Source organism: Salvia splendens, chromosome 6, assembly GCF_004379255.2.
Source record: "Salvia splendens isolate huo1 chromosome 6, SspV2, whole genome shotgun sequence".
NCBI lineage: Eukaryota > Viridiplantae > Streptophyta > Magnoliopsida > Lamiales > Lamiaceae > Salvia > Salvia splendens.
Window position 1 is genome coordinate 28,146,670 of NC_056037.1, and position 26,176 is coordinate 28,172,845.

Below are 26,176 nucleotides of genomic sequence, written 5' to 3' on the forward strand. Positions count from 1 at the left end.
TGAATCAGAGCACTCCAAATTTTTATAGTTTGCAATTAATTATTTTGAGTTTAATATGTTTTAGTTGTATAATTCATAGTTAGCATATGCATTTTTTTTATAATTTTTATATGATGATATTGTGTCTAATTTCATTCAACTAATTTGCAATCTAAAATTAATGTTTTAAAATGTCCACACTTGATATAGTCTCTTCATCATTGTTTTTCATTTTAATTAATCAATTAACAATTTAAAATCGTATGATAAAAAAATATTTTGTCGTGCGATGCACGTGGGTTAAAACTAGTAATTATATAAAAGCTAAGTTTTGATTAGTTTGTTTTGTACAATAATTTTCTTTTTATACATTTAGTCGTACAAATTCTAAAAGTAAATAGTCACATATATTCAAGGGCAAATCTTATGTCAAACAATCTAACAAACTCTTGAAAAGTACTCCCTCCATACCCGAAGGTTTGTCTATTTTCCATTTTCGCCTGTCCCACAAAAGTTGTCTTATTTTACTTTTTATCGTTTTTGGTAGTGGACCCCATATTTCATTAACTCATTCCTACTCACATTATATTATAAAACTAATATTCCATATAAAAGTAGGACTCACATTCCACTAATTTTTTCAACTCAATTTTCATGACATTTCTTAAAACCTGTGCCCGGTCAAAGTGGAACAATATTTGGGGGATGGAGGGAGTAGTAAAATAGAACTCCCTCGTCTAATAGAAATATTTGTTCTGGGCACGTGATTTAAAAAGTTTATGTTAAGTGGTGATAAACATGGGTTTGCATGCTTTTGATGCTTAAATTTAGCTCGTTTTAATTATCTTTTATGCAAAATATAGTTTGTAATTGCATTATTTGTACAATTTGATATTTTGACGTGTTTTGTCAAAAATAAACTTAGAAAAAAAGAAAAAAAAGTCAAATTTGAAGATTGGGGGAATCGGACAAAGTCAGCGGTCGCTAAGCCACCGAGCGGTTGTGGAGGTCCAGCGGCACGTTGCACAAATTATGCCTGAGTCAGCCTCCCATCCAGCAGTCCGCTGAGTTAAAGCCAGTGGCCCACCGAGTCCGATGCGGTGAGACCCAAGAGCAGTCGGTGGCCAACCGAGCCACTGTCAGCGGTCCACTAAGTTCGAGTGACGCACACATTAAGACCTAATCCGCACAAGACTTACCTTTTGGGTTAGAGTTACCAAAATGGAGGAATTCGGTACAAGTCTATAAGTACTCCCCATAACTCTACAGTGATAATTCATTCAGTCCAGAATTGAGAATTTGTTCTCCAAAAGACATCTACATACATTCCACCAATCATCAATCATCCCACACTTGGAGTTTGGAGAAAGAAAAGATTGAGGAAGAAGAATTCAAGATTCATCCTTGAGTTTTGTATCTTTTGATTGTTTATATGTTTTCTTTCAATAATGTCGATTTTGTTACCCCGTCTATTGGTAACTCATTTGTTGAATTCTAGGGATTTGAGAGTAACTCTTTATGTTTATTTAATTCAAGTTTTTGATATCCAAGACTTTATTTATTTCGTTCAATTCTATTGGATAATGCTTCAAGATGTGTGACAGACAACGCATGTACTCTCTATTTAATACTTACACCTGCTATTTCTCTCTCCAATTAATCAAATTAACCAACAACTTCTAAACTTCTATGACCACTAAAAAATGTGTCATCTTAACCGAGACAGAGTAAGTATTAAATTAATCCACCTATTACCAAGCTAATTTGCTGATCGACATTTTAGAAAGTTACTCCCTCCGTCTTATTCTAAGTGACATATTTTCCTTTTTTGGATATCCCACTCTAAATGACACATTTCTATAAACATAGAAACATCACTCTCCATATTTTTGACGATCATTTCTTCACATTTCTAAATAGTCTATAAAAAGTTAGGGGCCGAAAATAAACATTTGACGATCCCCACAGTCCACGGGAGTAGAAATCTTCACATCAAAGCGTTTGTTGAAGTCAAATATGGATATAAGTTTTATGTCGGGGAGGAAACTTTACAAGTATTTTTAAATAAATTTATATTTGATTATCTGAGTGGTTTATAAATGTGTTACCAAACATCTCCAAGAGCACTGACATTTATTTAATTTTGTATTACTAATGTGGGACAATATGGCTGCTTATAGCATAAATGCAAGATGGATTGGAGTAAATGACCAATATCGATTGAGTTAGTGTTTGACCAGATTTTTCTTAGTTGAATTCTTGATTACCAGAGTGTAATTAGTCCTAAGTAATTCAAATACTAAGCAGTGTTCAGTTTGCAAGGTTTATCCCGGAATTAAATATGTAGTGTGTTTGATTTATGAAATTTAACACCACAATTCAATCCTAGATGGATAATCATGAGATAATTAGTCATAGCTAAACCCCCTATGACTAAAATAATCTCACAATTCTATCATAGATTGTATCTTAGTACTATTTTATCTAGGAAATCGAATACCACCTTAAAGTATAATTCTATCTCATATGTAATTTATGATTTCCTACTCATGATAAATACATCATTTCAATAATTCCGTTATCCTTTTTAAGTGTGGAGCCTAAATAGATTGAAAGCTATAGCTTTAATTCGCCTAGACGCATTGATCTGATATTTTAGGTCCATGTTTTCTGACTTATACTGAATCCTAATTGGCTTATTATGATTTGTCATTTCAGTCTTACTTTATTCCATTCCAATATTATTCCGTTTCATTATACGATGAAAGATTAAACACCATAGATTCAATTCACCTAGATGCCTTGATCCGATATTTTAGACCCATGTTTTCTGTCCTATACCGAATCCTAATAGACTTACTATTTTCATTTCATTCCATTTCATTTCTCCCTCGTTTCGTTCCATTAATATGTACAATAGAGTCAAAGATTGAATTTAAAGAAATTTAAGAATGGGCCAAAATCCAACAACCCCCCTGCTTGATGAATGGCTGATACTACTTGATTTGGTTGATGACAATAAGGACTACTACCTCAGAGGCTTCCTTTGTAATAAACGCAGTTATGATACTAATTTATGAATTTCTGACCCCAGATAATTCATTTTCTGGCTTTCCCATTTAGTATCATTGGATTCAATAAAACATGTTGTCAAAATTGGACAGCTGGTTTTGCTCAAATCATGTCAATAATTGAAATATTTATACGGTTGTTGATACATTTTTCACAGTTACATTCATCAACTGAGAGCTGCAGTATTAACAGGGATGGACCTAGCACAGGCCAAGCCGCAGCTCCAGCGTGGGCTTGGCTGGTGCCGGACCAATATCCACCATGGCCGCCACTTACCTGTTGCGTGGAGAATTCGTGTTTTCATTTTTTTTACTGAGAGTGTGGAAGAGAATGAGGGGGATGAGAGAGAGTAAAAGAAAAGGGTATAACTTTACTGTTGGCAAATGTGGGACCCCTTCTTCATTTTTTATCCTTTTTATGTACATAGATATAAATATTGGATTTGGAAAAATAATCATTTAAATATTGTGTCAATATCTTTTCATTTTCTCGATATACTATGATCATTTATTTGTAAAAGAATATTGTGTACTAATAATTTGTATTTAAGGTTTATCGCTGAATCTGTATTTAAAATAGTACTTACTACTATTTTAATAACTTATTTTAAATTGATGTATTTTTTTTATTTCTCTTGAAAAGTAATAATTGAATTGAATTTAATTTTAGTCGGTTTTATAAGTTTGAAATTAATATATTTAATTATAATTTTTTTTTATTTTTTTAAAGTTATTTCATTCATGTATAACATACTTCGTTTTTGGTGATATTCAAAATTATGCGTTTCTTTTATTACTATTTTTTTGTATTTTAATGGAACAATATTTTTATAAGACAATATTTATATACTGATAAGAAAATTTAGAAACTTAAAATTTTGTGCTTTAGTATTTTGGTTTAAAATGTTATGAAACTATTTAGCTAAAACTTTATAACTTAAATGATTAGTATCCCAAATAAAAATAAACTACTAATATTTGATTTGAAATTTATTAGTACTATATTCATATATTTATCATTCTATAAAATATGTAAAATAAGTAGGAAATGTTAGATTTGTGAATTACAGTATAATTTTTGTAATATATATATGGAGTATTACTTTTTAGAATTTTAGCACCGGCTTACATAGATTTCTAGTTCCGTCCCTGAGTATTTATGTTACCCTTTTGTATGATCTGCTCTCAATTATTCACACACCTAACTCTAACTAATCCAATGATTCACAGCACATTTGGAGATTAATAATTGTATTCTCGTACACACTCAAATGATGGGTCATTCTTAATTAAATTAAACCCTTGAAAATTGTGAGGATTAATTGGTGCACAATTGAACTCCATATTAATATAATAGTATGATACTATTTCCTCTGTTTTTAAAAATATAAATTCTTTTCTTTTTAGTCATTTTCTTAAAAATAGAAACTCTTCCTTTCAGGAAATGGATCCCACAATCTACTAACACTAATTCCACTACTTTTTATCTTAATCTCTCTTAGTTTACCCATTTTTTCTCTTCTTCTCTTTTACTTTAACAATTTTGCGATAAACCTGGGTCGTTGCCAACTATTTTTAGAAAACGAAGGGAGTATTAGTTTTGAGTTAAACACTTACAGTTTTATTTTTGGGACACTTTCCAAAAGACCTCGGTTAGGTATTGCACTTATATAGTACTCCCTCCGTCTCTCTGTAGTAGAGGCGTTTCATTTTGAGCACTCGTTTTGGAAAAATTAGTACTACTGCTATTTACATACTCCATCCGTCTCTTAAAGTTTGTCACACTTCTTTTCTGAACTCGTTTTGTAAAAACAATAGTAAATAGTTAGAGTGGAGAGAGTGTAAAGTAAGAGAAATGATAATTTAGTTAAGACTTTTCTTTATATTATTCTCTCTCTTACTTTACTCTCCCTCCACTTGACTATTTATTAATTATTTTTACAAAATGAATGCAGAAAAACTTTGTGACAAACTTTCATGGACAAAGAGATTATTTTTTAAATTCTCCGATGGGAGGTTGTTTGAACCAAAACATAAATTACCACTCTTTAATTACCAATATTAATTTGTGTTATTTTTTGCTTACAGTAGTCTAAAGTGGATACAAATAAAAAACCGAAAACTGCCATAATCTAGAAAAATATATTGCTCTGATTTGGTCAGAAATTCATGAAAATTCTGATTTTACAGAAAATTCAAGAAAGTGTGGCATGGTATGGTAGGTATATAGCATATGAAAAAAAACTGAAATCGGTGCTAAAAATTAATCAGTAGCCATAAATGGTATAACAACTGAGATGAACAGCTCTGTCATAACATAAATTTAGCATTTACTTTTACAGATAAAGATGGTAATGAGAGAATATCATGTAGTAAATGAGTTAGCATTGAGGGTAGGCTTCTGCTTCACAAAACATAAAGCTATGTAAATTGTGACAACACTACCTCAATCATGGGTACTATTAACTCTTCCTATTTCACCCAATTTTCAATTTTCACATGAACAAATACTATACATAATGTTGCCTTACAAAATCATTGTCATCTGCAATGAAAAATGATGTACTATCATGAATGATGAAACATAATAAATTCACAAATTTGATCTATTTTCTCTTGAGAGTATCCTTGGCCGACTCGAGAGTAGAAGCGACAGAGGCGGCAGCATTTGACAAAATGCCGCCGCTTGTCTTTGAGGCTTGGGCCGGTTGGGGATGCACCTCGTGCACGACCTGCACGCGCCTGACCGGCTCTTGCCTTTGCCCTGCTGATTCACAAATATCAACTGTCTCTACCTTTTTCATTTGCCTCTGTCCACCACTACCATCCCCAGATTCCTAAAATTCAATTTTATGAGAAATTAAAAATCCCAAATAGCATATCATTTTTCAATTAACAATGAGGTCAAGAAATAGAAAAGAAAAACATACTACCTTGTTTGTTGATGCATTCATGTTTGTGTTTGCTGGTTGTTTGATAATTTGGAGATTCTTTATAGGAAATTAATATGGTTTCGTTTTTTATTTTTTTTTTGGAGAATTTGTTTCCGATGTTTTTGATAAAGAAGTGGCTATGGAAAATGCTTCCGATTTTATCGGGAAAATGCTTGTCCAACATACATTCCTCAACACTCATTCAGTCAGCATTCTTAGAAATACATAAATAAAGACAAAAAAGGATTATGCTATACCAACTTGTTTTAATAAGTGGAACCCTACTTTTTTGTATGGGACTTGGGACTTGGTCATAAAAACTTAGAACTAACAATTTTAGTGCATTTTTTAGATTGAAATCGTCATAAAGTTCGGATCGATATCATATCGTGTAAACTTGAATTGTATCTTAGAGCATCCACAATGAGGTGCCCTATAGCGCTATACTCCGCCACATCAGCATTTTATCCTTCGCTTCATCCATCAGTAGTGGGGCGCCCTGTAACCCGCCTTATAGTTTTAACTACTCACTACGTCCCACAAAAATATTTTGGAATTTTTTTTCTCTCTAATGAGGATACATCGGGCGAGCTATTGTCCGCGGATGCAACAGTAGGGCAATAAATTTTGCAATACGAAACGAAGACCCAATACGAACGTTGGTATGATTAGAATATTTTATGCAACTATCTATAGCAATACCACAATGTTATTTTGCTGTGGACTAGAAACGCCAATATAATTATTGGGCCGTCAAGTAACTACTCTACTACCGCTAAGAACCAAGAGAAGGCCCAAATAATATTCAAAACTGAGACACAGAATGAAGTCGACCATGAAATTGGATTTGGAGACGAGTGGGATTATGGAGTGTGTGAGCACGGCCTCCATGTCAATTCTTATCAATGGATCACCAACATCATCTTTTCAGCTTCAGAGGGGACTCAGGCAAAGGGATCCTCTCTCACCTTTCCTTTTTCTCTTGGTGGCAGAAATCTTCAGTCAACTAAGGAGTAGATTTGGGAATTCTGAAAGGAATTAAGATTGGAAATGATGAGGTCCCAATCACACATCTTCAGTTTGCAGATGACATGATTATCTTCACCCCGGCTGATAAAAATGTTTTGGAGAATTACAGAAAAATGCTCTAGTGTTTCGCTTTGATGACAAAGTGCAAGAAGTTGTCGAAAAGGAGATCAGAATGATGGATCAAATATTAGATTCGGGCTTGATAAGTGGACTGGAGATGATAACCTCAAGAACGCTTTCCCAAGATTATTCATGATTTCTACACAACAGAGTGACTTTATTGGGTTCATGGGATGGTGGTAGATGGAGTTGGAAGTTTACTTGGAGAAGAAATCATTTTGTTTGGGAGAAGGAATTGTTGGAGAGTCTTTAGAGAGTTTGGACTTTTGATACTTCAAATGCTTTCTCTGTTTCTGGTTTTCTTGCGCAGGTTAATCACTTCATGGGAGTGGATGATAGCCAATCTCGCATTGAAAGACTAGCATGGAATAAGGTTGCCTCACCTCGTGCCCAACTTTTGGTTTGGTTTGTCCTTCAAGGAAAACTCAACACCAGGGACGGACTTTTCAGATTCGGAGTTCCCGGAGTTGCAGATGATCTGTGTGTTTTGTTCAAGGAGGAACGAGAGACTATCAATCACATCATGTTTGGGTGTGAGTACTCTAGCAGCCTGTGGAATTTTTGCTGTAACCAATGGATTCAGCTTGCCCGAAGACCCGATCTTGTGCTTTCTCACTTGGATGGATGCACCTTTCTACATGTTTGATAAGAAGATGTGGACATCCCCTTTTCTATGTGATTTCGTGGTCCATATGGTGGATTATAAACAAAGTGGTTTTTCAAAACTTTGAACCAAATTGGGATGTTGAAAAAAGACTCATTTTGTGGAGACTCGGCTCATGGATTAAAGGGTGGTGCCCGAACTTTCCTTTCCTACCGGGAGAAATGTGTGACGAGCTAGTCAAAGCTAGAAGATGGTCTGGAAGTTATCAAAGAATCAATACCACTTGCCAAATGTTACAAAGGTGAACTTCTTCTCGCCTCTTTTTGCTTACGGTTGGGACAGTTCTAGGCTTTTGGCAATGGTTTTGCTTTTGCCTCTTTATTGCTTTCTTTGTTTGGGGGAGGTGTGTTGGTCAGGGTTTTGGTTGGTCAGGGTTTTGGTGGTCGTTTCTTTTGTTTCTTTGTTTTTTGGCTTGGTGCTTGATCTTGTTTGGTGTTTTTGTTGTCTGTTTTTTTGTTGGACTGAATTTTTTGCTCATCGATGTTGGTGGTTTGAGCCTTTTATTTAATAAAAAAAGTCGACCATGAATAACATGACTCCCTCTTATTTGCAGAACACAAGTAAAGTAGCACACATGAATTATACAGCAGGCTGCCAAAATAAGAACAAAATATCTAAAACATGGTATTTTTCAGTTATATTGATCTAACAAACAACAAGGTTTGCTGCTGGCCAATAATCTATTGAACCGACAATATTATAGTAGATGCATTATCATAGTAATATAATAGATGATCAGTATGTAACCAGAGGAGATCCACTGCAGTGGACATCAGACACTTCCGACAACCGTTGCCTCGGAGACAACGTGTTGCTAGCAGCAGCTTCGACATCAACATTGATAATGCTTTTCCTCTTCTGAGAATCACTCTTCTGCTTCCCCTCCTCCTCCACTTCCTGCTGCTGCTCTGATAACATAGCTTGAGCTTCTGCAACAACCGATGCATCATCTTCTGCAGCGTACAAGATCCTTTTCATCGCTCCCACCACCTGTCATGAATATATCACAATCAATCAACATTCAGTCATTCATAAAGACAACAACAAGAGTTGCGTTGATGGGGTGCTGCCTACAGGTAGTTTTTCAATGTCAGGGGTCTGGCACAAGATCTCGATGTCTCTCAGCTTGGCAAAGTAGAAGTCTCTCTCCTTCTCTACTCTATCTATTGATAGTTTCAGCTCTGTAATCTGCACTCACACAAAGTAGATAAGCTTTCAAATGCTCATAAGCTTTTACCGATTATTCATTAGGGGGTATTATAATATGTAACCTGTTGCTCGAACATTGTGCGTTCTTCTTCGGAGCTGCCAGATTGTCCAACACTTGGAGAAGGTCTAACTGCCTTAATGGATTGATTTGCTGCATTTGCATGAGCAGCAGCATCATTCCTTCTACCATTATGAGTGGCTTGTTTGGGTACAGAGGTTGAACATTTGGTTGAAGGTTGTGATGCTACAGATTTCTTGCTCAGCTCTTTCCCACCCTTGCATACCTCTCTTCTTTCCAAGGGATTGTAACTAAACATTACTCATAAAAAGCATCAGATAATCAGAATAGCAGGTTAATCTATAAGCGTGAAGGCAACATTTTGTATTTTTAAAGCAAGCTACTATAGTAAAAGTGTAGCAGGTTAATCAACACATCAACACAATAATGCAATTCAAGCTCCATGGGTGTCCATTAAGTACTACAATCCCATAATGCCGAGACAACTTTTCCATATAGCTCTTAAAGCTTCTGTTAAATCAGTAGCTAAATACTCCATAGAAGTTTAGCAACAAGAATAATCTCACAACAATTGATAAGGTACATAGAGAAAAGTGTAAATAAGTAAACCAAGGACTAAGACTACTGTTCCATAGTTAAATAGTTTCATCCTGATATCGCATTGTCAAACACATGAAGATACAGTATATAAGAGACAAACTCATTCCAAATTTATAGTAGTATTTCATCTGAGTAATGATTAGCCACATCAAATTTGAATCTAGATCATATGCACATATCAAACTATATCGATATACTCCATCCATTTTTTAAAAACAGCAACTCTTTCCATTTTAGTCTGCTCTTTAAAAATAACAACGTTCAAACTTTCTATTTTAGAAAATCTTTACATCCCTATACGTCAATTTATTTACCACTTATACCACTACAATTAATAACTTAAAGTGGACCCCATGATCCACTTATACCACTACAATTAGCAACTTTCAAACTTTCTATTTTAGAAAATCTTTACTCCCCTATACATCAATTTATTTACTACTTATACCACTACAATTAACAACTTAAAGTGGACCTCATGATCCACTAACATTAATTCCATTACTTTTTTCTCTTCCTCTCTCTTATTTTACCAATTTTCTTTTTCTCTCTCTTACTTTACCAAATTGTGCATTAAAACTCGTGCCGTTTCAAACCTCCCTATTTTTAAAAAACGGAGGGAGTATTATACATAACTCAAATAACAAACAAGCATCAACAAGCACAAAGGATAAGGTGAAAAAAGGTTTAGAGCGCAGAATTCACCTATTCATCTGTCCTCCATTAGCACAATCACAGTATCGCTTCATCCATTGCATAAATTCCAAATTGTCCAGAGGCCTCCCTTTGATCAATTTGTTCACCTCGATATGCTGCAAACAATACCAATTTAATGCAATGAATTCACAAAAAAAGTAAAACCTAAGGACACAATCAAATTAGATGGATAAAACAGAGAAACTGTTACTTAAATCTTCAATTTCCTGGATCAAAACCTAGATCGGACGAATCGATACCTTAGTGATCTTAAGTTTGTTGAAAACATCTTGCAGGACCTTGTAGTTCTGGATGGAGTCGTACTCACTCTTGGCGTCGAAATTGACTTTGTGCATCGGAACCATCCCCGGATGAACCGCATCCATCAGCTGGCAATGGACGGCGCCGGTGCAAGCCTGAAGACAGAGAGAGAAAATTGATTGATGCACGGTGTAGAAATTAGGAATGGCGGTGGGATCGGATATGTACCTCTTCGACTTTGGAGAGATTGAGACGGAGAGTGGAATTGATCCATGAGAGAATCTCCGATCTTCCGACGAAGTATGCTGAATCCATCATCCCGATATTGGTTGCCATTTTCTGCCTTGAAAGTGTATTTGGAAATTTGATTTAGTGCGGAGAGGAAGAAGAGACGCTCTGGTATAGACTTTTAGAGAGAGAGAGAGCCGTTGAGTGATGTTGTTTTGAAATGAAGCGTGAGCGGGACAATTTATTTTTGTAGTTGAAAAATTCATCAGTGGTGATGTGCTGGGCTCTTTTGTCGCGATTGGCCCATTTAGGGAGATTGGAATATTGAATAACGCTTGTTTTTCAGAGGAGAATTTGAAACCAATGATGGTCGGCGATATAATATTTAATTTTATCGTTTTGCTAGTTACAAAATTAAAATTCACATTTATATCATTTTCAATAAGTTAATTTCACTTTCCATTAAATTACTATATACACTCCAGTTTTATTATAATAAATAATAATATCTTTGGGTATTAAATTTAACAGAATTTAAATGGAGAATAAAGTAGGGAAAATAATAGAGTAAATAAGTGAAAAAATAATATCATCTTTGATTATTTATAGGAAATTCAAATCTATTTTTTAAGTACTCCCTCTCGTATCCCAATATCTGATCCATTTTGATCAACACAGGTTTTGGGAAATATAATAAAAAGTGAGTTAAAAAAGTTAGTTGATTGTGGATACTAATTTTAACTATTAGTATTAATTTTATAATAAAATGTGAGTAAAAATGAGTTAATGGAATGTGAGTACTACCAAAAGGCATAAAAAGGAAGTAGGACGATTAACATAGCGTAATATAATAGGGTAGCATAGACCAAACTGAGACACATGATGGTGGACAGATGGAGTACATGTCACACCAAAAAGTAGTGTTACTCCAACTGTTTACATTAAATTCAAATTTTACAACATTTTAGAGTTTGTCTCATAAAATTTTTGTAATGACATCATATTTAGTATTGTTCTATAAAAAAACACCAAAAATAAGTTTAAATTTAATGTATGATTGAAGAAGTTTTTCACACTAAAAAGCATTTTTAATATATAGTTGTAGATGATCGAATAAAGTAAAAAAAATTAAATTATATGGAGCAAAGACAGGATAAGTTTCTGATAGAGGGTTACCTTGAATATCATATAGATTATAAATATACACTGAAAAAAAGTGTAAGGCCATTAGAGCATGAATAACGCGACGAGCCGGGTCGCAAATCGCGAGTCCCGGCCCGTCCTGCGAGTTGGAGGAGGAGGCGTCACGGCCCAGGCCGGTCCCGGGGCCGCGTTCCCGGCCTGGTGACCGTCCCGTGGCCCGGCCTGGGCGCGCGTTGGAGCTTCTAGGGCGACGAGCCGGGCCGCTACTGTTCATCAATTTTAATTTTTTTTTTTTTGCATTTTTAAGAAGAAGAAGAAGAAGGGGGAGAGGGGGAAGAAGGAGGAAGAGGAAGAGGAAGAAGATGGAGATGGAGAGGGGCGACGTTTTTTTCATCAATTTTAAATTTTTTTATTTTTTTTTTTGCATTTTTAAGAAGAAGAAGGGGGAGAGGGGGAAGGAAGAGGAAGAAGAAGGAGATGGAGAGGGGCAACGTGTTTTGCAGAATTCTAATAATTTTTTTATTTTTTTTTTGCATTTTTTTTAATACTCTAATTTTTTGTATATTTTTAAGTTTATAATTTATTATTTTTGTATTAAAAATAAATTTCTCGTGTTATAATTGCTCAACGTATTCTATTTTACGAGAAAAATAAGTTGGAGTTGTGAATAGTGTCATTTATTAGTTGCGGCCCGGGTTGCGGCCTGCAGGGTTAGAGCAGTTGGGGCCTGGGCCGCAACTGTAGGAGAATAATGACGTGGAGGGGACTTGGGGCCGGAAATGGGAACGAGGTTATTCATGCCCTTAGCAATGGGGCGCCCTAAGGCGCGCCCTATGCACCGCCACGTCATCATTTTTATCCTCCTACCCTCCCACCTGCAGTGGGGCGCCCTAAGAGCATCTCCAATGGCGGGGAAGGTCGGATACGGACGTCCCGTGAGGACGTCGGGTGTCCTCGGACGTCGGCGCGACGGGCGGGTGGACGTCCGCCATTGTGGCGTGGGTCGGACGTCCGGTTTTTAAATTTTTTTTAAAACTCTATATATACGGCTCGTTGAATTTTATTTCATTCGCACCACTTGTGTTAACAAGTTTCTCTCTCTACATCTCTAATTTCAAGTATATCTAGAATGTCTAGTGACAGTGATAGCGAGAATGAATTGGAGGTAGCTGTGGAAGGTGCGATAGAATGTCTAGTGACAAGTTTTTTTAATGAAGTTGTTAATTTTTCCCGTTCGTATTCGTGTTGAAATTTTATTTCCGTAAACGTAAATTGCTTTATTTGTGAAATTATTATTTTTTTTATTGCGGGAAGTCCTAGTGGGAAGGGCGATGGGAAGGGCGGATTGTGAAGGGGATGTCCTAGTGACGTGGCAGTGAGATGGGAAGTCCTAGTGACGTGGCAGGAGTTGTTTTTGGAAAGTCCTAGTGGATGTCCGAGTGGGACATCCGCCCACTGGAGATGCTCTAAGGCGCGCCCTATGCATTTCCTTTTATTTGAATATTTAAATAACTACAAAAATTGGGAAAAAACTTCATTTCATTTATAAAAATTAATACATTACAATACGAATTAAAAAAATACGCAAACTCAGCGACGGCGGTTACGGGCCCACACTTCTTCAATCATGTCGTTCATGAGTTGAGCATGGTCTTGTTGGTTGCACATTGAGGCCTGTCTAGATAGAACCTCATTGAAGCCAGTCGGTAATCCTCTAGCGGGGGGCTCGGTCGCCGTGCTGGACGAGCTAGATGCACCTTCATCATCGTTCCAGTCTGTGATACTCCCACCTTCATGCTCGACTATCATGTTGTGCATGATTATGCACGCATACATGACATCGGCAATGACTTCCTTGAACCAGAGACGAGCCAGCCCTTTCACAATTGCCCACCGTGCTTGGAGCACACCAAATGCCCGCTCGACATCTTTCCGCGCCGCCTCCTGCTTTTGCGCAAATAAAACCCTCTTCTCACCCATTGAGCAGCTGATCGTCTTCACAAAAACAGGCCACCGTGGATATATGCCATCGGCCAAGTAGTACCCCATGTGGTATTGGTGCCTGTTGGCAGTGAACTCGATGGCCGGGCCGTTGCCATTGCATTGCTCGGTGAAGAGGGTGGATGAGTTGAGGACGTTAATGTCGTTGTTCGACCAGGCTACGCCGAAGTAAGCATGCCAGATCCAGAGCCGATGGTCAGCGACGGCTTCGAGGATCATCGTCTGGTGGCTGCCCTTGTATCCACTAGTGAATTGGCCTCTCCACGCCGTCGGACAATTCTTCCACTCCCAGTGCATACAGTCGATGCTCCCTAGCATCCCAGGAAAACCATGCGATGTCTCGTGCATCTTCATCAGGTCCTGGCAATCAACAGCAGTCGGCCTGCGCAAATATGTGTCGCCGTTGGCCTCCATTACTCCCCTACAAAATCTCTTCAGGCACTCCCGGTCTGTTGTCTCCCAGGCGTGGAGGTACTCGTCGAACATGTCCGCCGTGGTGCCGTAGGCCAACTGACGGAGTGCAGCCGTGCACTTTTGCAACGGTGTAAGGCCGGGTCTGCCGACGCCATCTTCCTGATACGTCATGTATTCATCACATGACTCCAACGTCTGGACAATGCTGAGAAAAAGGTAACGCGGCATTCTAAAACGGCGGCGGAAAACAATTCGTCCCCATCGTGGTTGATCGGCAAAATAGTCTACAACCAGACGTTGGTGAGCTGCCGCGTGGTCGCGTCGGACAACCGTCCGACGTCGAATAGGCCTGTGGATCTGCTCCGCCGCCGCCGCCTCCTCGCGCTGCATTTCGAGCATTCCACCATGACCTCTTCAACGGCTGCATCTAAGGCTTCCGAGATCGGACTACCTGACTCCGAGTAAACTAGAACTAGTGTCGTCGTCGTGGTTCATTTTGGTATGTGAGAGAGGTAGAAATGTGAGAGATGAGAGAAATGACAGAGGCGAGATGTTCGTATGAACAAGTGAATGAGAAACGAGGTTTAAATAGACAAAATTCGGAAAAAAATAAATCAAAAAACGCGTGCCATCGTCGGCGCCTATCGTCCGCCGAGCCCACAATGGTGCCCGATGGCGTGGACGATGGCGTGGACGATAGGCCATCGTCCGCGCTTCTTCCGCGCCCGAAGCTTAGGGCGTGGGCGTAGGGCGCGCCCTAAGGCGGCCACCCACAATGGAGGCATCGGGCGCGCCCGAGGACGATGGCACGCCCGAGGCGTGCCATCGGGCGGCCCATTGTGGGTGCCCTAATACAGAGCAGTTAATTTTGTTCACAGTCCGGCACTGCTCTCCATTTCAATATGTAAAGCTATTTTAATAGGGCAACTGTTTTTATTTTCTACACGTAATTAAACTGTTTCTGTGATACACTAGTTATACTTATAAACACTTCATTAGTTTTCCAATTTTTCATTTTTAAAATTATTATTTCCGGAACCATTGTGTCTGAGCATTTTTGCAACATCTATGGCCTGCAACTTCTTGCAAAAAAAAACCATGTTATATGTTATTACAATTTACAAATAACCGATTCCATTCCTTGTGAGGTGTCAGGTGCGTGCTCATTATATTTGGGATATCTATTAGATAAATTGCATTTGATTAATACAAAATATTTAAGCGTTAAGAGCATCCACAACCGTGCTCTTGCCAGCGAGCACGGTTGTGGCCCGGCGCCACTATTCATGCCTGCTCTCTGGCAAGAGCACAACACCCACAGCTGTGCTCTTCCGCAAGGACGAACACAATTCAATTTAAAATTCAATTAAACAAAAACATTTCCATAATATTAAAATTCATTAAAAAACCACAATAAATATTACAAATTACAAATAAAATAAAAAGACATAACTAAAATCCTAAAAATTAAAAATTACATAATTAAAATACTAAAAATTAAAAATTACATAATTAAACTCCTAAAAATTATAAATTACATAATTATTGGCTAATATTACCCGAGGAAGACTACTCATCCGGCGGCACTAACCCCAATTATTTTTGGAGACTCAATATCATGGTCTCGTGCGTTTGAAGTTGCGTGGGGGTCATAGTTGACCTATCGGCCATATTGAATTGGCCTAAGAGCATCCACAGCGAGTTGTTCGGGGGTGGAGGTGGAGCATAGGGAGCGGGTTCGGGAGCGGAGGCAGATGGAGTCGCGGCGCGATGGCGGTCGGCCGCCGCCTTCTTCCTTCCTTGCAGTCGGCGTCGAGGCTACCCAAGTTAGCTCCGGCGAGTTGGCTAGCCACTTCTTCGGAGCCGGTGTCGGATAGGGATACCGACCTTGACCGTTTGGAGGAGCCGCTAGAGGAGGATGTTACGCCTCCCATATACTTCGGGTGCGTCCGCGTGTCCTGCCAAACGTTGAGGTACTTGAACGACTTGCCTTTCATGGATTGGTAGGTGCTCAGCGCGGCAGTGATGATGTCGACCTCGCTCCGGCCGCTCCCGGCATTCCGCGTCTCCTGGAGGAAATAGCCATTGAACTTGCTAATTTCTTCGTTGGCTCGGCCGATGGAGTTGCGCACCATACTCTCGTTGCGCTCGATCGTTCCCGGCGGCCGGTTTTCATTGTACCGGCGAGAGACGCGCCACCAAAAGTGATCGCAGGATTGATTCGTGCCAACCACCGCATCTTCGGAGATTTCCAAGTATGCCTTGAACAATTTATCCATCTCCGCCGGAGTGTACGGTGTGCGGACACCGCAAGTAGGAGGAGGTTGAGTTTGGGAGGGGCGGTCGACCTAGGCTCCGGTGTCCACCCGTATCGCCCTTCGGAGGCACCTTGGTCGTCGATTGGGTATGGCCGGTAGCCACCCGGAACGCCCGAATCTTGGGTTTGAGGAGGGGCCGAATATTCCGTTTCCGGACTAGGAAACGGTTGTGAACCGAACCATTCGGGGTTCCAACCGTAAGAGGGCGGGTGGTCATCGCCTTGACCGGACATTGTTATGTTGTAGGGTATGAGAGAATGAAGATGAAAATGGATATGGGAGAATGAAGATGAGAATTGTGTAGTTTGATGTGAATTTTTGGGTGTGAAAGTGGAGGTATTTATAGATGAAAGTGTGTATTTTTGGGGGAAAAAAATAATAAAAAAATTAAAAAGTGGTAAAAACGGTAATAAACGGATATATTTTTTTTGGTAAGTGAAAATATTTTTTTTTATTTTTAATCGGTTTTTTTAATTAAAAACCAATGTTTAATTAAAAAAAATCACCGCGCGCCACGTGTCCTGCTCGCTGGCACGGCGCGAGCGCAGCGGCGGCGAGACGCGCGGACGGACGCTGGTTGGGCCACCACCGTTGTGGATGCTCTAATCATTAATAAAGCAGGAAGATAGTACTACTCTAATTTTCTAGTGAATTTAAAAAAGAAATTATTATTATTACTTAGACAAGGATTAGCTAAGAATAAGAGGTCGAAGCAAAACCTGAAAACTAATTAACCTATGATATGTTATCATCAAAGATTGTTTAGTAAAAAAAACTACAAACATGTCAGCCATTCTTCACTCATATCACACTGCCTACAATCAATCAATAACAAGCCGAAGAAAACGAAGCCGCCGGAAACCTATCTAGCGCCTGAAGCACCTCCTTCATCGACGGTCTCTTCTGCGGCGCCGCCGATATGCAACCGTACCCTAATTTAAGCAACGCCAGCAACTCCTCCTCCTTCTCTTCCATGTCCGCACGGATCGCAGCGTCGGCCATCCTAGCCACTTTCCCCCTGTCCTCGTCCGACGAGGCGGTGGTCCCGGCTAGTGCCAGTGCGGGGCCCGCCTCCTCAGACACTATAACTTTGCCCGTCAGGAGCTCCAGAAGCACCACTCCGAAGGAGTACACGTCCCACTTGGGAGTGGGCTTCAGGCTCCTGAGAGACTCGGGCGCGTGGTAGGGCGACAAGCCCATTATGCTCGGGCTCGGGCTCGGGGTGGCCCCGCTCGCGTAGTCCGGGAAGCTGTCCCGCGAGGCTGTGGACCGCTTGCTCCCGAAGTTCCGGGCTGAGCTGCCGGCCCAAGCCTTGGAGCTGCTGTTGTCGCATGTGACGAGGCGCTGGAGTCCAAAATCGCCGATTTTGGGCTCCATGTCCCAGCCCAGTAAGATGTTAGTGGGCTTGAGATTTCCGTGCACGTGCTTCTTCTCGTGGATGTAGCACAGCCCGCGCGCCACGCCTTTTGCTATCTTGAGCCGCATTTCCCACGGTAAAGGGCATGGTGATGAACCAGCTTTCCCTGAGAAAATCACACAGGCACAATTTAGCACGTAACTATGTCTAACGATAATTCGAGTATTTTAATTATATAGACAATTAAATTTTTAGTCTACACTAATATCATCCACAGTCTGTATTCTTGATTGCATTTTTGGGATCAAAATATACTCCATGCTATAATCGCCATTTATGTCTTCTTCTATGAGAAAGAAATAACCATCACTTTAGCTTATTCATTCTTCTAAAGTGACAATCACTCACACAGATTGAGGGTATTTTGGTCAAAAAGTGCAAAAATCCTTGTAGCGATAGTATATTTAGAAAGAATAAAGAGCAGAAATGATATTAATGCAATGTTGAAGGACTAAAAATTAATTCTATTCTATGATGATAAAAGTCTCACACTAGAAGACGAAGCTGACTACCAACTAAACTGGTGGTGGCGCGCAGAATAGAAGCATTTAATATACACTCCTACAATAGGTTTCAGTTACAACTACTCCACCGCTTCAATTGCAGGTTGCACACGCCTCAGCCTCAGATAAAACTCGTACACAATAATTCAACTCAGAATGAAAACTTCACTTAACATTCATTTTCAGTTATTCATTTTCGAATGTAATTTAATTTAATAAAGAATTGAATTCGAATGCGAACTTACGGTAACGGGCGTTAGCGAGGCTAGCGTTGGGAAGGAATTCATAGATGATGAGCTTCTCCTCGGCGCCCCAGTAGAAGCCTCGGATCCGAACCAGGTTCGGATGCACCAACTTCGCGATGACCCGAATCTGGTTGTGGAAATCCCTAAACCTCTCGACGCCGCTTTCCCCAATCCGCCGCACCGCCAGCGTCGTCCCGTCCTCCAAAACAGCCTTGTACATTATACTCGCCCCCGACGCCCCCAGAATGTACGCCGACGCCTTCAGCAGCGTCTCCAGCTCCAGCTCCTTCTCCCCGTCCACCGTCACCAGCGCCCCCCCGCTCTTCTGCGGCCGCTCCGCCGATTCGCTCGTCGAATCGGAGGACGCCTCCGCCGCGTCGTCGTCGTCGTCCACCGCCGCACTCCGCTGCTTTTTCACGCACGTCCAGCCGCGGAGCCAGCTGGACTCCTCAGATGCCGATGACGAAACCGAAGCCCAGTCAAACTCACCCCCAGTTTCCGCCTCCTTTTTCGCGCTTCCTCTTCTCTTCAAACTGTACACGTAAGCAAATATAGCTAATAAAACCGCGATTCCCGCCACATCGCCGGCGACGATCCCTAAAATTGTACCGGTGGGGAGCCCGCTCGCCCTCCTCTGCTGCGGTGGACCGGCGGCGGCGGGGCTGGAGGTGATGGTGTTCGGAATCGCAGCGATCGCCGGCGGCGATTCCGATTCCGGCACCGACGAATTAGGCGCGATTGCTGCGGAGGACGGGATCGGGCAGAGGCTCTTCAGCGGCTTGCCGCACAAGTTAGCGTTGCCGGCGTAGGAGTCGATCCGTTGGTTGGAGAAGAGGTCGGATTCTGGAATCGGACCGGTGAGGTCGTTGGATGAGAGATCGATTGTTGCATTCGCCGCTATTCCGGCGGCGAACTGCCACGGAATTTCGCCGGAGAGTCTGTTGTAGGAGATGTTGAGATACTCTAACTTCTCGCCGCCGAAATTCACCGGCAGCGTGCCGTTGAACAAATTTGATGATAGATCTAAGAATTTAACGGAGTTGAATCCACCAGGAAACTCGCCGGAGAAGTAATTGCTCCTCAAGGAAATAGCTGTTAAGTTGTGCAGAGCTGAGAGATTCGCCGGAAGCTTTCCGGATAGAGCATTATCTGAGAGGTTGAGAACGCGGAGACTTTTCAGGTTTCCGAAGAGCGGCGGGAGCTCGCCGGAGATCAAATTGTTGGAAAAATCGAGGGTTTGAAGCTCGGAGGCGAAGAAGAGAGAGTCTGGAAGAGAACCGTTGATGGAATTATTGGAGAGGTTTAAAGTGCGGAGGTGGGGGATTGTTCCGAGCGTGGCGGGGATGGATCCGAGGAGGGCGGAATTGGGGAGAGAGAGGGCGGTGACGGCGGAGCCGGGGGCGGAGCAGGTGACGCCGTACCAGGCGCAGGGAGTGGCGTCGGTGTAGTTCCAGGAGTGGAGGACTTGGAGAGGATCGCTGAGGATGGTGTATTTGAAGGAGAGGAGGATTACACCGTCGGTGTTGAGGCCGAGGGAGTCGGAGCGGATGAGAATGATGGCGGCGAGGATCCTCCACCGCCAGTAACGGAGGAGGTCAGGGTAGACGGAGCTCATGCTTGCCGCATCTCCAGTTTTCTGAATGAGAGAGAGAGACTGAGGTGGCAAAGTAACTGAGATTTATTGCATATACTTAGAGCATCCACAGTGGTCTAGGACCTCCCATAGCCCTCACATAGCCTTCTCACTGTCACATCATCCAGCACTAAAATCCTCCTGCCACATCATCTGGACATGCAACTGGACATCAAATAGCTCTCACATAGCCTATCCACATCACTAATAACAATTATATAAATTTAATTTACAATTGTAGCAACATACAGAATTTAATTTACGAGATACATACAGGAAAATTGAATAATACTATTAAAATTTCAAAAAGTACAATAGTTTAAAAAAAATACATTTAAAAAAATTATTTAAATTTAAATAAAAACTAATGTCTTCCAATCCTCCGCGCCCACAACTCTTCAATTAAATCCTTTTGGAGTCGAATATGAGCCTCCGTCTGACGCATGTCGGCATGTGCTTGGAGGAGGGCTTCTTCATCGTGAGGTACCCCACCTCGTACGTTGGCGGCGGCGACGCCGTGGCTTGGACCGGCTTCATCATCGTCATTGGCCCAATCAGTCAGTTGTACACCTTAATCTTCGACAATCATGTTGTGCATGATAATACAGACGTACATTATATCAGCAATGCAGTCGACATGCCACAAACGCGTTGGTCCCTTAACTGCAGCCCATCGCGCCTGAAGCACACCAAATGCGCGCTCCACGTCCTTTCGCGTCGACTCCTGCCGCGTCGCAAAGTAGGCCTTCTTCGCATCTGATGCGCACCGGATCGTCTTCACAAAGACGGGCCACCTAGGGTATATCCCATCCGCCAAGTAGTAGCTCATATCATGCTGGTTGCCGTCGGCGACAAAACTGATGGCCGGACCGACGCCCTGGCACTGCTCGTTGAAAAGGGGCGACGAGTTGAGGACGTTTAGGTCGTTGTTCGAACCGGCTATTCTAAAATACGCATGTCAAATCCACAGCCGGTAATCAGCTACGGCCTCGAGGATCATCGTGGGATTCTTTCCCTTGTAGCCGGTCGTGTAGAACCCCTTCTAGGCAGCGGGACAGTTCTTCCACTCCCAATGCATACAATCTATGCTGCCTAACATTCCCGGGAACCCATGCTGCTCCCCGTGCATCCGCAGCAGATCCCGGCAATCTTCGGGGGTAGGCTTTCGGAGATACTGATCACCGAATACTTCAATCACGCCCTGACAGAAATACTTCATACATTCGAGGGCAGTCGTCTCACCGATGTGGAGGTATTCGTCCCACATGTCTGCCGAAGTGCCGTAGGCCAACTGCCTGATTGCCGCAATGCACTTTTGAATAGGGGTGTGGCCGGGTTTGCCAGCCGCATCGTGCCTGAAGCGGAAATACAGATATCGCTGCTCCAAACCGTTAACAATACGCATTAACAAGTCCCGCCTCATCCTAAAACGACGCCTGAAATGGTTGGCGTTAAAACGCGGCTCCTCTGCGAAGTAATCTGTGAACAGGCGCTGATGTGCAGCTACGTGATCACGATCAACCACTTGTCGACGGCGGACAACTGGTCGTGGGCGAGGTACCCGTGGCTGCATATAACTCTGCATCCATCGATCAACCTCATGACTCGTATAGGCATCTAGCTCTTCGTTCAGCATACGCTCGTACTCATCAGCATCCCCATCACTACCACCACCACTACCACCGACATTACTCATTTCTTAAATTGATCTTGTACAGAAAGAAAGATAGAGAGAGTACTCGTTAAAACAAGTGGTGCGAATGAAAATGACGTCCAAAGCGCGTATATATAGTGTTTTCGAAAAAAGAAAAAAATAATTAAATTCTGACGCCGGTCTGACGCCGATCCGGGGCCTACAATGGCGCCGTGAGGATCGGCGTTAGAACCGGCGTCACCACACGAATCAGCATGGGTACGCCGAAATTGACGCCGATTTCGCCGACGCCTGTCGCAATGGTTCGGCGTCAGAACCGGCGTCGGCGAAAAATCGGCGTCACGGTTTTGACGCCTCATTTGCTGATGCTCTTAGAGCATCTCCAATGCACGGATGTCCCACTCGGACATCCACTAGGACTTCTCAAAAACACCTCCTGCCACGTCACTAGGACTTCCCATCCCACTGCCACGTCACTAGGACTTCCCCTGCACAATCCGCCCTTCCCATCGCCCTTCCCACTAGGACTTCCCGCAATAAAAAAAATCACAATTATTTAATTACGTAACAGAATTATAATTTTGACACGGAATACGAGAAAATTGCGAATGAAATAAAGTTCAACGAGCCGTATATATAGAGTTTAAAAAAAAAATTAATACCGGACGTTCGACCCACGCCACAATGGCGAACGTCCGCCCGCCCGTCGCCCGGACGTCCGAGGACATCCGACGTCCTTACGGGACGTCCGTATCCGAGTTGTTTCGTTACAATGGCGGACGTCCCGGTCGCCCGTCGCGGATGTCCGACCGGACGTCCGCCATTGGAGATGCTCTTACAACAACGAGAAGGGAGGACCATATGACTATATGGGAAACGAGGTTATATATTAAAAAAATAAGCATTTTTTCATACAGATTTAAGAAATTTGATAAACTGAAATTCATTTTTTAGTTATTTGATAAACTGAAATTCATTTTTTTGTTGTCGTTAGTTAATGCGTTTATTTATAAAGAAAAAGTGAGTATAAGTACTACTATTATTAAAATATAAGAAGTAGAGTTGAATATTTAATTGGAGAGAGAAAAAATATTTGAGTGCATTAATTGGAGGGAACAAGTTTATAAAGTTATTTTATTTTGGACAAATTAAAAGGAAAAGTGTGTCCTCTTAATTGCGACTGAGCCAGTATAATTTATTACTCTCCCGGCTCTTAAAATTAGAAATTCTTTGCTTTTTGGTTTGTTTCTAAAAATATAAATTGTTTATTTTAAATACCACAATCTACTAACTTTAGTTTCATTAGTTTTTTTTTTAAATTCTTGTCTCTTACTTTATCTATTTTTTTTCTCTTTATTACTTTTCTAGTTTTACATTAAAATTTGTGTCATTTTGAAAAATTCTTATTTTTAGGAAATAGAGAGAGTATTTTTTGTTCAATATACTTCCTCTTTAATCACTTTTATGAAAAATAAAACTTTAATATTTTAGGTAATAGACTAGGAAAGATGCCATTTCGTTCAATCAACAAAACAAAGTGTTTAATTTAGTAGTAAAATAATTGGAACTTCGTCAGGAGATTTTATTTGCATAAAATCGGCCATGGAAAGATAATTCATTGTGTACTCTGATCTGGATGATTATTAGTCGTACCAAAATTGACTTAAATTTAATCCATCTACCAAATCAAACATCTCTAATTAAAAGAATTTACCCATTTTATATATAGTAGATATAAAGATATAGTTCACTTAATTATCACAGTCAAACATTATCTCTTATTTATTCTTAAATGAAAAAAAAATGATACTGTTAATAGACTTCTAATGCAGTGAGCCAAATTAGTTTATTTCAAACTACACCTAAAATTGGAACATTGTCAATTTAATGAAATTTACCCTGTGGAAAAAATGGGAGAAGCACAGGTCAGCAGAAACAAAGTTTCTAACCAAAATGTTGTGTTGTAGTTGATGGTAGCATAAATTAATGGTGTGGGGATACAGAAAGGACTGAAAATGGATAATTAATTAATGTGACATGACACTAATTGGGAAAAAGGTTGATAAGTTATTTTAGTTGGAATAAACAGAGATGAATGTGGGAGGGAATAGCATCTTTGCTACATGACATTAAGATGGAGTCAAGAATTCTTCAGTAACAATAATAATTCTATTAATCCTATTGACTTTACCAAAAGGGATCCAACTTGTAAATTATTGATTTCGTTTCTGTCTTATCTCTCCTTTAATAACATGGGATGTCATATTGCAAGAATTTGTTACATACTCTTATTATTAGTATTATTATTAGTTTTTGGACCACAAAATAGATCTAACTGAATCTTGTATACAATAATACCTAATAACATTACTCAATCTAAAGGGAGTATAAGTGAGTTTTAAATAATGCAAGGTAACTTGCATATAAACTTTCTCCAAATTGACGGATTGTTAATTCCGTATTTCCCTATGTAATTAATTCTCTCTGTCCCATGAAAATATGTGCAATAGATATAGCATGAGAATTAAGACAAAATTGATAAAGTAAGAGAGAAGTGGAAAATGGTATGGTAAAGTAAAAGAGAGGAGGAAATGATAGTTAAAGTAAAGTTAGTAGATAGTGAGACCTACATTATTAAATTGATATAGCTTTCCAAAAATGGAATGCACATATTTTTATGGGATGAACGAAAGTGAAAAGTGCACATATTTTTATGGGACGAGTGGAGTATATGGTTTTAGATAGTTTTTTGTTAATAAAAAACACCAGTGTGGGCGGGAGTTTAGGCAAACCCTCAACCCGTGATTAAAATCAAAATATATCGTTCCAAAATATGATTTTAGATAGTTAATTAACTTCAAATTGCATGAGTAATTCAAATATTAATCTTACGAAATCTTGACAGTTGAACTCATCACAAGTTCTATCAAGCATACACGTACGGCATACCACACGTTTGTATTTCTCTTAGAGTATGTTCGGTACATAGAATTGGAATTGAATTAAATTCAATTCCAAATCCTTACAAATCCACATATTTTGCTGATATAGAACAGTGAAATTGAAATTAGAAGCTTCAATTCCAATTCTAGAGCTCGCATTCCATTGAATTGAACACAGCCTTATTAATTTCAATTCTTGGAATGAATTAATTGGTATCTACCACTTTCATGTATCTCATCGACTGATCATTTTTCCACAAATTAAATGCTCTCTGTCGGAAGGAGCAAGAGCATTTTCATTTTTGGTTTTGATAGCATTTTGTTTTTATGTTTGAGAATGGGATCATTTGTAGTAGTAGTAGTTTTTGGGTTTATCGAATTGGCCTTAGACATGATTGACAGATGTCTTCTCAAGTTCCTTTGATTCATATTTGAAATTATCGGGTTTTCTTTGGTTTTCAAATTCAAAGAATGTGATCTTCTAGATATTTTTTTTCTATAAAAAACCATATATTTTGTGATGATTATCCAATATCCATTGTGCTTGGTTTATACTTTATAGCATCTACAACATGAACAATGTGTGGCGCGTCCCGTAGGGATGAGATGGCGGAGGGACATGGTCCATGGATGAGTAGCTCGTGCGAAAGGGAAAATTTGTGAGTTGTCTCACCCATTTCTTTTATATTTTTCATATTCTTATTTATCGTATATATATATAAATACGAGTACGTTAAAATCAAAACAATCTTATACTCCATGTACATATACATAACAACAAATCATTAAGATTATATGCATATATAATAAACATTTTACAATGCACAATATGCATACAATGTTCCATGATTTGTTGTTACGACAGAAGATATGGCTTGAATTTGATCACACCCATACATATGCCGATATATATGCAAAATCATAAATCCAAACCTTTTAGTTAAATTATTTGAAATCATCTTAAGTTCTTACTAAATTGATGTAGATAATGATTAAGGGGAGCACTAGGGCGCATTCTTAATTAGAGTGCTAATGTGCATCCAATCTCATGCTGCCACGTGGTACGAAAAATGCAATATTATAAACGCTAAAATGCA

General features: G+C 40.1%; 2 protein-coding genes and 1 long non-coding RNA gene across 3 annotated transcripts; all 3 read right to left on the bottom strand.

The window, feature by feature from the left end:
* Positions 1 to 5,478: 5,478 nt before the first annotated feature.
* LOC121807692 lies at positions 5,479 to 6,092 on the bottom strand. The gene is made up of 2 exons (XR_006052017.1): positions 5,984 to 6,092; positions 5,479 to 5,887 (listed from the first exon to the last, which is right to left on the bottom strand). It is a non-coding gene; the product is annotated as an uncharacterized LOC121807692 (long non-coding RNA).
* A 2,177-nt stretch (positions 6,093 to 8,269) lies between these two features.
* LOC121806299 (microtubule-associated protein RP/EB family member 1C-like) lies at positions 8,270 to 11,016 on the bottom strand. Its single transcript, XM_042206295.1, has 6 exons — positions 10,810 to 11,016; positions 10,581 to 10,736; positions 10,330 to 10,436; positions 9,068 to 9,314; positions 8,871 to 8,984; positions 8,270 to 8,786 (listed from the first exon to the last, which is right to left on the bottom strand). The coding sequence occupies exons 1-6, from the start codon at positions 10,915 to 10,917 to the stop codon at positions 8,532 to 8,534; spliced, it is 987 nt and encodes a 328-aa protein (XP_042062229.1). The 5' UTR covers positions 10,918 to 11,016; the 3' UTR covers positions 8,270 to 8,531.
* A 6,321-nt stretch (positions 11,017 to 17,337) lies between these two features.
* LOC121810038 (probable LRR receptor-like serine/threonine-protein kinase At4g37250) lies at positions 17,338 to 20,573 on the bottom strand. The gene is made up of 2 exons (XM_042210928.1): positions 18,851 to 20,573; positions 17,338 to 18,208 (listed from the first exon to the last, which is right to left on the bottom strand). Exons 1-2 carry the CDS (start codon positions 20,463 to 20,465, stop codon positions 17,511 to 17,513), a joined length of 2,313 nt encoding a protein of 770 aa, XP_042066862.1. The 5' UTR covers positions 20,466 to 20,573; the 3' UTR covers positions 17,338 to 17,510.
* Between the last annotated feature and the right edge of the window lie 5,603 nt (positions 20,574 to 26,176).